The sequence below is a fragment of the Clupea harengus genome, chromosome 5, assembly GCF_900700415.2.
Source record: "Clupea harengus chromosome 5, Ch_v2.0.2, whole genome shotgun sequence".
NCBI classification, from domain to species: Eukaryota; Metazoa; Chordata; class Actinopteri; order Clupeiformes; family Clupeidae; genus Clupea; species Clupea harengus.
The window spans coordinates 1,877,747-1,892,443 of NC_045156.1; the positions used below are offsets into that span (position 1 = coordinate 1,877,747).

The 14,697-nt window shown below is 38.9% G+C and overlaps 1 protein-coding gene and 1 long non-coding RNA gene across 2 annotated transcripts; both read right to left on the reverse strand.

Annotated features, from left to right (window-relative positions):
* Positions 1–205: 205 nt before the first annotated feature.
* On the reverse strand, positions 206–2,285 carry LOC105899956 (complement C1q-like protein 3). The gene is made up of 4 exons (XM_031567074.2): positions 1,410–2,285; positions 1,213–1,308; positions 987–1,115; positions 206–788 (listed from the first exon to the last, which is right to left on the reverse strand). Exons 1-4 carry the CDS (start codon positions 1,669–1,671, stop codon positions 505–507), a joined length of 771 nt encoding a protein of 256 aa, XP_031422934.1. The 5' UTR covers positions 1,672–2,285; the 3' UTR covers positions 206–504.
* Positions 2,286–3,362: 1,077 nt separating this feature from the next.
* Positions 3,363–5,076, reverse strand: LOC116220425. Its single transcript, XR_004163652.1, has 4 exons — positions 4,965–5,076; positions 4,746–4,810; positions 4,472–4,561; positions 3,363–3,884 (listed from the first exon to the last, which is right to left on the reverse strand). It is a non-coding gene; the product is annotated as an uncharacterized LOC116220425 (long non-coding RNA).
* Between the last annotated feature and the right edge of the window lie 9,621 nt (positions 5,077–14,697).

Here is a 14,697-nt window from a genome sequence, read left to right on the forward strand (position 1 = left end):
TTTCAATGAAGATTAAGTGTAGATTATTAAGGCCTGTCATCAATCATTTATTAAGGTATTGTTGAAGGACATGTAATACAGTCAACAGTGTTTGTACTGTTCGAATTATGATGTACTGAATTATTATCTACAAAAAGCAATTACTTGCAAATAAATCTACGAAACTGTGAAAAAATATGGAGAACATTTTAAAACAACTCACTGGTAAACTTTATTCGATTTATTTGTTTATAATGATACGCTGGTGCTAACACATGGCATTATCCAGGTATGCTAAAATCAGCGTTGCAAATGCAACTACATAAAAAAGGAACTACAGTAAATAATCTGAGAACTTCCTTTTTGCTCTCATTCATCAAACATCCCTTGGCTTCTACCTGATGAATACTGACTGTGATAATTATACTTGTGGACAGCTTATGTGGACCAGCATTGACATAAAACAGGGCAAAAAAATAAACACTTTTCATTGTGTTCCTATCGAGGAAATGAACTTTGTCATTCTCACAAGCTGAAGAGCAGGGTGCCACTGAAGGTGGTGAAGTGGGCTGTGCTGTCGTAGACCCACGAGTCCTTCCACAGACGCACGTAGACCTGGTCTCCCTGCTCCAGCTGCAGGGTGACTGCATTGGACCCGTTCTCTGCGCCCTCGTGTTGGGATCTCCGCTTGGCCACGCTCACAATCATCTCCTCGTTCTTGTGTAGAGACAGGGATGCAGGCTGTGGGGACAGTGAGCACTCGAAGAGGGAGAAGAGATAGACTCCATCCACTGGGGCTGTGAAGATACCTGTGACATGTAACACAAACACATAGAGGACATCATAGGTCAAGACTCACACAACGCAGCAAAACTTGCATTGACATCTTCCATAAACATCTTCAGTCACCGGCTATAAGCAAGCACAGAGCCATACTACACTATTTATAGGCTCTGGTCTAGTCTGGTCTGTGATGTTGGATCACACTGGCTTGTAGACCACAGTACCTGTAGCAGGTCTGTAAGCATTCCCTATGTTGGTAATGACATCTTTGAAGAGCAGCGTTGTGTCTGTGTTGTACGGTCCACTGTTCCCCACTCCTCCTACTGAGGCTGAGAAGGCAATCTTGGGTCTCTCTGCAAGGTCAAATCATGCAGACAGGTTGTTATGATGTTTGTTAAGCTCACTCTTAGGCATTACAGAGTGCAAAAATGTGGGCATGCGGTATCATACCTGAGAGGTTCCTGCCCATTTCCTTCACACCGGTCTCCGATTTGATCAGTCGATAGGTCAGCCTCCTCTCCATCTCTCTCAGTGCGGACGCTTGGGCTGCGTTTGTGGAAATCAGTTGTGTGATGCGGGGCATTCTACTTCAACAGTGACAATTCATGCTGAATGACCAAGAGGCAAAGCAAAGTGAACAGTATCACCTTTATTCTCTCTCTGAAGCTCCTCAAGCCTTCTCTCACTGGTCCTGAGTCTCCAGTCCAAGGCAGATAGTTTCATTAAAATTGCTACATTCCCATGCCCACCGGACAGCTCGATTTCGATCTCATTTTCAATGGTCTCATCGCGTGTGCTTGGAGACAGGCTCTTGGTGTCTCCTGTCGCGAGCCTGTTCTTGCCATGCTCAAGTTGAGCGCTGGACAACAAGCCACAGCTGAGACACACCAGCATCGTGATGCCCTTCATGTTGGTGGAATGACAGTTTCAGAGGTAAACAGTGTAGTATTGCTGCGGCATCATGCTAGCAATTAAATATTAGCTCGGGCGGGCTGATGAAACACTGTCGGCAGAAACCCAATGGCTGTAAAACATTACACAATGGAACTAGATGACTTTCCAACTCTGTGTTCAACTTTTGAAGCCATGCATTATGGTTCAACACAAGGCTTATAAAATACAGGTTCACATAGGAGGAGGACTACTAAATTGTCTCTGTGCTCTAAGAACAGCAACTGGTTATTAAGTGAACTGGAACTTAAGAGAACACTTAATATGAAGTATTCCAGTGAGATATTTCATATGCTGTTAAAGAAATTAAGCAACATGGTAAAAAAAAAAATGACATTTCAGCTCTGAAAATCAGCCGTCAGCTCAGAGCGTGCAGAAACCAGTGTGACTGGATTACTTGATGAGACAAAAAGAATCAGGAGAGCTTAAATACACTGTGGCAAGTTCTCCGAAATGCTTGAAACAACCTACCTTTCTAACAATCTGACAGCCTACTTTTAAAAACTGTACAATTGTACCTATAGGCAAATTGATGCTGTTTTGAAGATAAAGACAAAAAAAGACACATCAGTAAAAACTATTCATGTAATTATCTTTAAAAGCATGTGCACATTACAGCATTTTTCACAAGTGCCTAAAACTTTTGCACAGTACTGTATAACAGACTGAAACCTAATATACAAACACGGAGGCTGACTTCAGACCACAGACATTTTCTATGTGTTTGATCAGCCCAAATCATCCAACTTTGAATGACACATAAAAAGGCAACTTGAGGAAAATAGTGTTTCAGTATATGATTATATATCTTATATCAATATATGATTCAGTGCTATAGATTCACAGTTACATTTATTTCCCAATGAAATTCTTTATTCATCATTATTTATTTCCAGTGAAAGTGACCCATACACATAACATCTCCCGATAACCCTACAGTAATTAATGACTGGCACCTACACTGTAACTACTCACTATCTACACCGTATCTGCTGGTCATGTTTTCCATGAGAGTAGTTTTGTTGATATGAGCAGTTGTGAAGTTCAGAGAGGACATGCATGAAAAGCAATTACTCATGTTAATGATTGCTATTGTAAGCGTACAAAGCATTTGTGTGCAGCTGTTGTGAATTTAAATTGTGACAGACAGACACTGACGGCCTGATGAAATGTGTCATAATGTTGATTCTGTTCATCACTTCAGGATACTTTACATGATAAGAATATTGTACATCAATATACACAAAACATAGATATTTGTTCCTTTTGTTTTGTAGTCGTCATGAAAATTAACAAGCAGACTTTGAAAACAACAACAACCATACAAAAAGTCTCTCCTTGACCTGCATATCTTGATTTACATGTACTCAGTAGATACTTGTTTTTGAAGAACATTGGACAGCTTCTTAGAGGTTAAATCAACAGGTGACAACAATCTCACTTTAAATCATGCCCCCACATCCTGTGTGAACTGCATAATGCAGTAGAACACATTTTTTATTTTTAGCAAGCAACTTATGATTTTCCAAAAGGAAAATGAAATTACACCTAAACTATCAACAGAATAATCCATTCCACTTCTACATATCACTGATTCAGTTTAGAGCTACAGAGTAACAGTGGCAGAGAAGAATAGTACACAAGTGATGGCCTTGGTACAAAAACAGGTTTAATATGTTGTATGTAACTACATCTGCATATTTCATTTCACAGATCAACATGAGCATTTAACATAGGGCTGCGTAACTGAAATACTATGCATCTGTTCACAGGATTATATTCGTATTACCTTCTATACCCATATCTCAGTATAGCCAAAGGTATCACACGCGCAAGTCTTATTGAAGATTAAACAGCAATGTCCATAGATTGTCTGGTTTGACCAATACTGCTTATCTGGTTGGTAGGTTAAACTGGCTGAATTGTGCTGACTGCTGCAGCCAAAAGGGGGAGAGGAGACAGAAACTACATCTGCATATTTCATTTCACAGATCAACATGAGCATTTAACATAGGGCTGCGTAAAGCAAGGCATCTAAAATTATTACAAGCTGTGTAGGATTTGAACATGTGACAGTGCAATGTAAGTGACGCTGATGGGCAGTTGAGATGCAGCAATCCTCTGGTGCCTCATGCAGATAGATCAATCTGATCACCCTCATGATCATTAACCTAAAACACATTCCAGTCAATAACAACAATTAACCCACAGACATTGAAATGCTATGCATCTGTACACAGAATTATATTTGTATTACCTTATATACCCATATCTCAGTATAGCCAAATGTATAAGCACAAGTATTATCGAAGATTAAACAGCAATTTCCATAGATTGTCTGGTTTGACCAATACTGGATATCTGGTTGGTAGGTTAAACTGGCTGAATTGTGCTGACTTCTGCAGCCAAAAGGGGGCGCTGGGAAGCAGAGACAGAGAAGCAGGTTGTAATCAAGTCAACTGGTGCTTCTCTTGCAGCCGGTCCTATTCTCTCCCCAAACACTGGCACATTCACTCACTGAATTTGAAGCTCACGGATACGAATGAAGAGGCAAATAACGAGGCGAGTACATGAACACATGGCGAAGGCATGAAGGCAGTCAAGAAGCATGCGCAGACAGACAGACTAAAGAGTGTTCCAAGTTCAAAACTGGATCAAGGTTTACAACTGAATAGCTCTGATATTCCAGTATCTTTTACATTCAAAAGCATGTGAAAGAAACACACACAGAAACAGCATGCACATATTCAGCACCCACCTGCACTCCAGTGTTCTGCCCAATGGTTGAGTACATCTGCCCTGCACTGTAGCGATGCTGAAGTTCTTCATATGTTGATGTGGCCGACATCTACACACAAGACACTGCATCACTTTTTACTCTTTCTCTCTGTCTCACTCTCTTCTTCTCTGTATCCCTCTGTCTATTTGTGTGTGCTTGGGGTTAGGGATGTGGTAAACTTCGGCCTTCCTTACACAGCCTTTTTGGTTGTGTAATGCAACACAGGAACTATTTGATCTTTATGTTAGCTTACATCACGTTCTTGGTCTGTGCCTCTTCTTTGTCTGTTGTCATTCCCCATCTGCCTCTCTCTCTGTCCTGAGGAAAGCACAATACCACTGACACATATGAGGAAACAACACACAGAATGAAATTATAGCAGCAGTAACAATACTATTAGTCACCTTATAGTGAACGAGAGAAAGAGAGAGACAGCGAAAGAGAGAGAAAAAATATTTTTACTAGTTAGTACCTTTATATCTCCAGAAGATGAATGCAAGTCCTCCCCAAAGCAGCACTAGCAAAAGTACAGAAATGAAACTTGCGATGCAGAGGGGTGATGTTGTTCCACTTCTGCTTTTAGCATCTGAAATTGAACAAGTACAAAATGTGATTTCGTTACCTCAATGCCCCGTCTATATAGCTTTCGTTTTCATTAATGTTTTTAGTCATTCCCCACCCCTGAGTGTTTTCCAGTGGTGGTATAACAGTGCTGTCGATTCGGGCCCTGATTTTAAAGGTTAACTTAGGGTATAAACATTGTCTACTTTTGCCTTATCGTATAAAGTCTCTCTAGGTCCGCCTGTTCCTTGCAAGCATACTTATTCAAGTTTTCTAATAAACATATAATTATGGGATTCATGACTCCTGTGTGGTGTGTTTGAACCTGTGTTTCAAAGGATGGTGTGCATAACTGGGCTATAGTTTAATATTCCCACGATGGCGTAGTCTGGCTATTGAGGTAGAGCTGTGGGGTTACCCCTAACACTGACGGTATACAGAGTTTTTTGTAACAGGACCCACAGCACACAAGTAGGCTACAAATGCTCATAATGGCGATGGCCACTTGCTCAGGCTCTGCGTCAGCCGTTAACTGCAGGCTTTTAAAAGACCCTGTAGTGCATGCCTCATGGGGAGGCTTTGTTTGTCAATAGTAATAATAACTGTTCTTTTGTGATTTCAGTGTTTGATCGGACCAATAGATGCACTACACCAGAGACTACCAGTGGCTAGGAGTTAGCCCCAGCACATCACAGTGGAGGCACTGCTGAAGCTGGAAGAAACAAAAAACAAGCCAGCATATAAAGTTGATTGTGAATGAGAGGTATTCCATATCTAATGTCTATTAAATGGGCAGAGGGGCCAGTGCTCGAGAGCAACACACTGCACTGGCTGGAATAACAAGCAGTCAGCTGCAGAGAGAGGTTTTAAAAACACACAAACTGCACACTACTGTGATGTACAAGCATTTATATATATTTTTAATTATTGTATACTATTTTGTCATATGATCTATGTGTGTTAGTTAAGACACTGTTTAATTAAAACTTTTAGTGTGATAGATTAAGAGGAGTTCATGCCCAGATCAACGGGGTTGATAGGTGGAGGTGATGTGTGCAAACTCGAAAGAGGAGAAAATTTCCGGAAGTATCGTGACATTCAAAGGGAGATGGAGACGGTCGGCGTTTTGGCCACATGCTTGGGAGAGACATAATGTTGAATGGACATAATATCCGCAGCCGCGGAAAACATCGAAATGGACATCGAAACGGACAATGGCATATTTTGTGGTCTGTATTATGTTATGGATGCATGACAAATTGTCGAAATATTTTTGTTTGTTTTGAAAATAGAAACTGTTGAAAAGATACAATTGAGTTTGAGACTTGGTTGAATAGTAATATATATATATATATATATAGTGGAAACACATAACGCTACCCAAACCTAAAGGGCCTCATACATCACATACCAAAGGGTCCAGCCTGGGACAAGATATGAACATTCAGTTTCAACATTTCATTGTGAACTCGTTCAGATTCCACCAATTAAGGTTCAATAAAGAAGAGGTCTGGACATATCAATTTAAATTGCACTGTTAATAATGGGACAAACCTTTTTCCTTAGTTGCTGGTGTTTGTTTTCCAGGAGATGATTTAGTTGTCAATGTGTTTGCTGGTGACATTGGATGAAGATATGGAACAATAAGAACGTTATTTTAATGAAGGGTCAAGTGGGATTATGTTAATGACTAAAACTATCCACAATTAGACCCTAGAATAAAGCTAATTGCTTACCTTTGACCAGGAGGTTAAAATATTTTGCATGGTGTTTGTCAACAACACATATATAGGTTCCCTGGTCCTTCTCACTCAGGTCTGATATGAGCAGAGAGACGTTTCCTGGTGAATGGCGGTTTAACATCTGAACTCTGCCTCTGTAGCGCCCAGTTGTGTTGGATATTTCAGTATATGAAGATCCACTCCTGCTGGTGGTCATCCATCTCACACTCTCAGGTTTGGCACGCAGAGGAGAACAGAGGCAGGGCAGCAGTGCAGATTCTCCTGAGCTTCTCTCAATGTCAAGTATTGTCTGATTTAACATTAGAGTGCATCCTGGAAGAAACATGACACTTATAAAACATTCTCTGTGTCCTATTGTAAAGCCAACCTATGAGAAAGGTCTGTAAAAACACAGATAGAAATCACACTTGTCATGTACAATACTCGTACTTGTGGTTGTATACATGTTGAAAAGAGCAACAAACTGCTCCTGCTCTGAAAATATATATACATCAAATAAAGAAAAATGTTTATACTGCATATAGGGACCTTTATTATTATAAGAATCTGAGAGTCTTATTCAAGGACAAATACGAAAATAAGGCAGGCACTGAACGGGGTGTTGCGTCAGATACCAGAAGAAGAGGAAGCTAAAATGGTACAACCAGTCATTTTATACAGTTTCTTTACAGTTATTGAGGTAAACAGACACATATTATACTTATAATGACATTTAAGCGCCTGTCAGTGGCGAAATCAAACAGATTACTTTAACATGTTAGTTTGCCTCATAGGAATCCAATCCTTTCCATGTCTGAAATGTATAATTCCTTACATTGTAAACATAAATAAAACGGAACATATATATGTATACAACATACATGAATTTTACAGATTTTTTTAAATGGCAACATATAAACAATTTCTTGCATTTCTTTTACTATAAAAAACCTATGATAGAACACCATGAATGGTACATCTGAAGCTTGGGGAAATCATTTGTCATTCTAACTGTGTCAGTTTCGGTAAAATGGTAAATCATATAAGGTGTCTGAAAAGTTCTTGTTATTAATGTCCTACCTGTAACTGTGAGTGTGAAGTATCTGAAGCTGAAAAGGTGACCTTCACATCTGTAGTTCCCCTCATCCTCCTTAGTCAGGTCTGATATGAGCAGGGAGAGATTTCCAGGGGAATCCTGATTAGTCATCTGAATCCTGTCTGCAGGTTTATTCAGATCAATCTGCATATAGTCTTTCACCCATCTGACACCCTGAGCCTGGAGATCAGAACAGGAACAGGGCAAGAGAACAGACTCTCCAGAGTATTTGGTGACTTCCATTTCTGTCATATCTTGTAGATCACATACTTTGGAAACACAAAAGGGCTTGGATTACTCCTCACATATAGATCCAAAGATATTCCCAATGCATTTAATCAACAGATGTACTGTAATTAAGGCAGGCTGTGTGTGTACATAATCATATGATTACGTATTGCTTGTATGAGAGCTTGCATTACATTACATTACACAACAATATGATTAGTGTGTGTCAGAATGAGCTGAATTTTGTGTAGATGATACAATTCGTTCAATCACAGTTTCATTGATCCTTGTAAAGAAGGCAACACAGAATGTATGCTGGTAACATTGTAAAGTATGTATGGGGCGCCGTTTGTAAAATGTTGCACGTTCGAAAATCCTGCTCAGTTTTGCTACATTTAGCATTTTCATATGGAACAAAAAGCACGACAATATTCGAATGTCACTTTTTCAAGCATTTAGATAGAAATTCATGTAAATTCATGCGATAACTTTTCCAAGGATATTTTTTGGCAGTAACACAAAGTTGTTAAATAATATAAATATTTCATCTAAATGTTAATGTTAAATGTTAAATGTAAATGTTAAATATAAATGTAAATGTAAATGTAAATGTTAAATATAAACGTAAATGTTCGATGTTATATATAAATGTTAAATATAAGTGTTAAATGTAAATGTTAAATGTAAATACAAATATCAAATGCTAAATGTAAATGTTAAATGTAAATGTAAATGTTAAATGTAAATGTAAATGTAAATGTTAAATGTAAATGTTCAGTCTACATGTCAGACTTGACGACAGAACATTAGAATATTTACGGTAATTCATAGCTTTCTGTAACACTACCAGGGAGACCTTGCGGGCAAAATGTGTCGACCAACAGTGGACATCGTCGAGCAGTGCAACCTACTCAATTACGATCGCCATCAGACACAGATCATACCACAATAGCCAGACAGAGATATCTAGACAAAAATTACATTTTGGGAACCTGTGATCCCTTTACTGCACCCGCTGATATTTGTATTTCTATAACGTCGTAGAAGTCCCTGCCTGAGCTCCAGTTTGGAGATATTTACATATATCTAATAGAAAATCCGTCCCCCTACACACCTCAAAAACTGAAAGCCTACCAAAAGCACAGATAGTAATTTAATTTTCAGAAGGGGATGGGTTAATAACGATGTCGTCTGGAAGGTGAAAACTAATAAACATCTTCATTATCAGAGCAAAGATGATTGCCATTTAATAGCTAGCTACCAGCTAGCGAGCTACATGCTGTTAGCTAGCAACCTTTAGCCTACCCAACACTGTTCTTTATCATAGGGTGACCAGACGTCCCGGTTTTACCGGGACAGTCCCGATTTTGAGTTGCGTGTCCCGAGTCCCGACAAAAACCTGTCGGGACGCTAAAATGTCCCGGTTTACACCAACCACTATGAAATTGTCCCGGTTGTCAGCGATTACATAGCCGATGTGGTCTTATTACAGCCCGATCATTAACTAAACCCATGTACAAAGACTAATAAAGCGTCCAGCGTATGATTTGAACAATGTGTGTGTGTGTCAGTCAATCATAACGGTCTGCGTCTGCATAATCTGTGCAGCCAGCGTTACAATGTATATTTGTATATTGTATTGTATATTGTTGCAAAGCCTCTTCTTATGTCTCGTTTTAACGGTCAGGCTACCGGTATATCAATAGTTAGGCTACACTACGACAATGCTGAAGAGAGAGTCACCATTCACTAAAGATTTAGCAAAGGGCTTACCACTTCCTCCGCGAAGTCCATGCGCAATTTCACAGCAGGCTTTCAGCCAATACAATGATACTTCGGCAAATTCACTCCTCTAACAAATATACGGAATGAATGTTTCAAATAGGGTGTGTGTGTGTTGTTGGAATAACACTGGTAACACTTTACGCTAAGGGTACAGGATACAATTATCATGAATTAATGCATTAATTAATTGATGTAGTATACATTATTATGCATTATGTCATTAATGATTTATGTATTACTGCATTCGTTAATATCCCATGAATCATCAGGAATTGACGTGTTCATAGTATGTCATTCTTTTTATGCAAAACAATGTGGTCATCACTGCGCAAATTCTGATTTAACCACAACTTGTGCATAATAATGTACCCACTTAAGTTGATGTGTTGTTCATGCATGAGGTCATGAATGAGAGGCTATGAACTCATGTCAATTCCTGATGATTCATAAGATATAAAGGAATAAAGTAAAGCACAATAATAATTCATAATTCATGTACCCTTACTGTAAAGTGTCACCATAACTTTAGTTCAAGCCTGTGGCAGCAGTTCAAAAAAGTTCGTTTATTGCCATGCATTGAAAAATACCTTTTCACAAACTTTTTCACAAGTTCAGTGGGTGCATTTTCCAAAAGAATGCTTTAATTCTGAAAAATAAAGTTGGTCCCACACAAAACTCACTTAGCTAATGTCTTTTAATATTATTTCTTAGATATGTATGCTACATAGAAAATCCATGAATATTAACTGAGATACCCCATTATGTTGTGAACAGTAGGCCTACGTGTTCTTTAGGCAAAATCTATGTGTCTGACCCGGGCTGGCACATGTTCAGGATAAAAAGCGTGTGCGTGCACGAGCATTACGGTCACGCGCAAAGTGTCCCGGTTTTATGTCCGGGAAATCTGGTCACCCTACTTTATCATTTTACACAATTTCCTGGTTAACACAAGTACAACCACCTGGTCTGGCGAATGACAACTGAAATTATCTTCCCAAGTATTTTCTACTGGCATTGTAGTATTACCAGTTGGATGACAAAATACAGTAGCCTAGCCTAGTTGCTTAGGTACTTGTCGCAATCTCAGAGCAGAAACCGGGTAATCCAATTTTAATCGTGTTGATGCTTTGTTTCTTGACTTTATTTCTTGATCTATTCCCGTTTTAGGTAGTTATTCTGATTAATGAGGCGACCAAAACAGGGTTAATGCTTTTATTGCAAGCTGTGGAGTGTATTTCTTGCCCGCAAGCTGGAAATTCTGACGTGACGTGAAAACTATGAATGCCAATTACCGTAAATATTGTAAGGTTCAGTCTTCAAATCTGACATGTAGACTGAACATTTAACATTTACATTTACATTTAACATTTACATTTAACATTTACATTTAACATTTACATTTACATTTAGCATTTACATTTAACATTTATATATAACATTGAACATTTACGTTTATATTTAACATTTACATTTACATTTAACATTTACATTTATATTTAACATTTACATTTAGATGAAACATTTATATTATTCAACAACTTTGTGTTACTGCCAAACATTATCCTTACATGAATATCTCTCTAAATGTTTGAAAAAGTGACATTTGAATATTGTTGTGCTTTTTTCCCCATATGATAATGCTAAATGTACCAAAACTGAGCAGGGTTTTAGAACGTGCAACATTTTACAAACGGCGCCCCATAAGTATGTAGACTCTGAAAGTGTATGAGTAGCAATGAAAATGTAAAAACTGCTTTGGAAAGTCATAACTCAGCTGGGTGTAGTACTGACTCACCTGCATCGATTCTGACCACCCAGCACAAGAAAAACACAATCATCCACATTCTTACTGACAGGTGCCTTTGCAGTCTCCCTCTTTCTCTCTCTCACACACACCAAGGGTGTTTGCAGCCTCACAGTCCCACATACAAACACTGATGCCACAGCCCTTCTCCTCATACAGTCACTTTACTCTCCTCATTTGATTGGTCATTCACAGTCATCCCCTGCAACATGACATCACGTGGAACAAGTGATCAAGATGAGCAATAGCAATACACTTCTGCTTTCAGCTGAAGTGCTGGACAATAACGATGCAGCGACTAGCGGAAACTAATTTTTTTTTAAATGAAACTACTACACATCCATGCCCTCCACAGACACACAGCAAATCTCACACATTTCTTGTAGCAACAAAAAAGTTGGAAAAGAGTTGAGCTGGAAAAGTAAAAAAAAAAAAAAAGAGAGAGAGAAGAGAAGCCATAGAGCAAATGTACAAAGACAGAACAAGAGAGAGAAGCATAGTCAGACCTCCACATTTCCCCTATTTTCTCACCGCACACAGAAATAACCACAAGTGACACAGCTGATGTGTGAATAGCGATGTTTTCAGACAGAACAAAATGTCCTCAGGTTCAATTCTGACTATCTTCACTGGTCACACACCCTACTTTTCGCTTCCTCACAATCCCACTCAATCCAGATTACTCACATTTCCTGTGACTTTTCCTCCCATACAAGCATTTTTATCGTGTATTTTTTTGTATATGTATGAGTGTGTGGGTGTGTGTTCAGCAACATAGCAAAACTGTTAACTGCTGTCCTTAGTATACTTTTTCTCTTATTTGTAGTCCTCAGGATAACGATAATGTTTTGACCTGTCTCCTAATTGTATCTCGCTCTTTCTGGCTTGTTAAAAAAAACAGGACATGAAGTAACTACAGGATCTGCATGCCTTTCACCTGTGTTGGTAAAATGTTGAGGGCAGGTCAGATTAAGTGCTGGATTCTTCCCTTCACCCTAAGCAAGGTCTCTGAAGGCGTGTAGAATGGTTTCATTAGTCATTATTATTTGTATATTTCATGTTTAATGTTGTCTTCTCTGTCCTGTTATGAACTCACCAAAGCAAAATCCTAACACTGGGAAATAAAGTTCCCTTGACTCGACTTGATTTGAATGCCATGTAATTCTGTGATGTTTTACTGTAATAAACTAAATCGGACCACAATATCATGGGCCTGTACTTCAAGTTAAGCACAACTGCCATTGTCTGATAAATTCTCAAGATTACACTCCTTTGTGTGAACTCACCTTTGTGTAAACGTTAACATCACAAGTATTGTTTTCTATTGCTTTGACACAATTTCTTTACTTTTCAAAACAGAGTTGAACAAAAGTGTTTGTCATTGATATAATGGTCCACCAACAGCCCATGTTGTGTGCACTCTCGTTGTGAAAGTATTTAGACAAATAAAACATCAGTTGAGATCAGCAATGGTACTGGATAAAATTATGAGACAGGTTTGATCAGTTATAAACATTATATGGATACTGTATGTATACCTGTTACATTCCGGCCGGCTCGTGACCGAAACAATAACATTTGGAGGCAGATGACAACGGTTTTCTACAAAAGTTACGCGTGTTTATTTAGTTCATACAATTGAAAGGCGACGTGTCTAGGGGGTTAGACGTCTGTATTCTGAATGCCAGCTCGAGAGAGAAAGAGACAGGTGTCCACTGGTCCGTTTTATACTCCACACACCTCCCAGGTGTGGATAATCAGTCCATCATGACGCTCGTCATCCCCACTGTTGCCTGCAGGCCACGCATGGCCACTGCAATGTCTGCAGGGGCGCAGGGGGTCGTAACAATACCACAGAGGAATATACTGTATTTCACAACCTTACATTACATTATTTTGAGTATTTATAAATCTGTTCAATTCTAGTCTGGTCATTTTCTGTTATAAATGTCTTAATTATTTTTAAAGAAAATGTCTCTTTAGCTCATTTCTAGCTCAATGTCTCTATAAGTATAATAACAAAATATTCCTTGTAACCCTGACTGAAAAGCTTTTTTGTCCACAATGAACATTATAAGTATTACCATGATAGGTGAAGATTGACACCAGCAACACAAAACATGATAATCTCTCTTTCCATACTAACTGAAGTTCTTATTTATCTCCCTTCTCCATAACTACAGAGACAAATACTGCACTACACAGATATTTAAACACTCATACATATCAATTATTCACGAATAAAACTGCAACATATGAGGTTTCTTAGTAATAAAACTGCAACATATGAGGACTCATATCTAATCTAATTAAACTAGATGTGTCTCAACATCCACATGCATACATGTTAACTTTTTCAGAAAGTTTGGACAGAAAAAGGAACATTTGGGGAAATTTGCTCAAAAGCAATAATGCTAACAGGAAATGTTTGCTTTGTATAGACTTCCTGTGCTGCCTGCTATCTATCCTCCTGTGGTACCCACTGATCTACCCACACATCCCAGCATCCAGCATCTCCACCAGCATGGACTAGAGAGGGAGAAGCTTAGTCAAATTCCTGATGGGGCCTAAAGTCCACTGCTCAATCTCAGATGTTTCCTCTGGATGGGTTACATCTATCACAGCATCTATAACAACTGGTAGCATTCGAGTTCCGAGTTGCCATAAGTTCGCCAGCAAATAAACATTTTAGACAAGGTCTCTAGTCGGGGTCCTAGAACACCTTGCAGGTATCGTGCTGGAGTCCCGGTGTAACAGGCCACAGTATACCCCCGGTCCAGACTATACCTGGGGTTAAAGGGGCCTAGGCTAGATTATACCCCGGGTATATTATGGCCTAGGCCAATTTATACTCCGGGGTTTAAATTGGCCTAGGCCAATATATACCCCCTCAGGCCAGATTATACCCCCATGATATCAGTAGTGTTGAGTGATATACACAAGAATTACTTAATTTTTTCAAATGTTTTGGGGGGTTCAGCTTTGTCAGGTAAGTTAAGTGAGAAAGCTA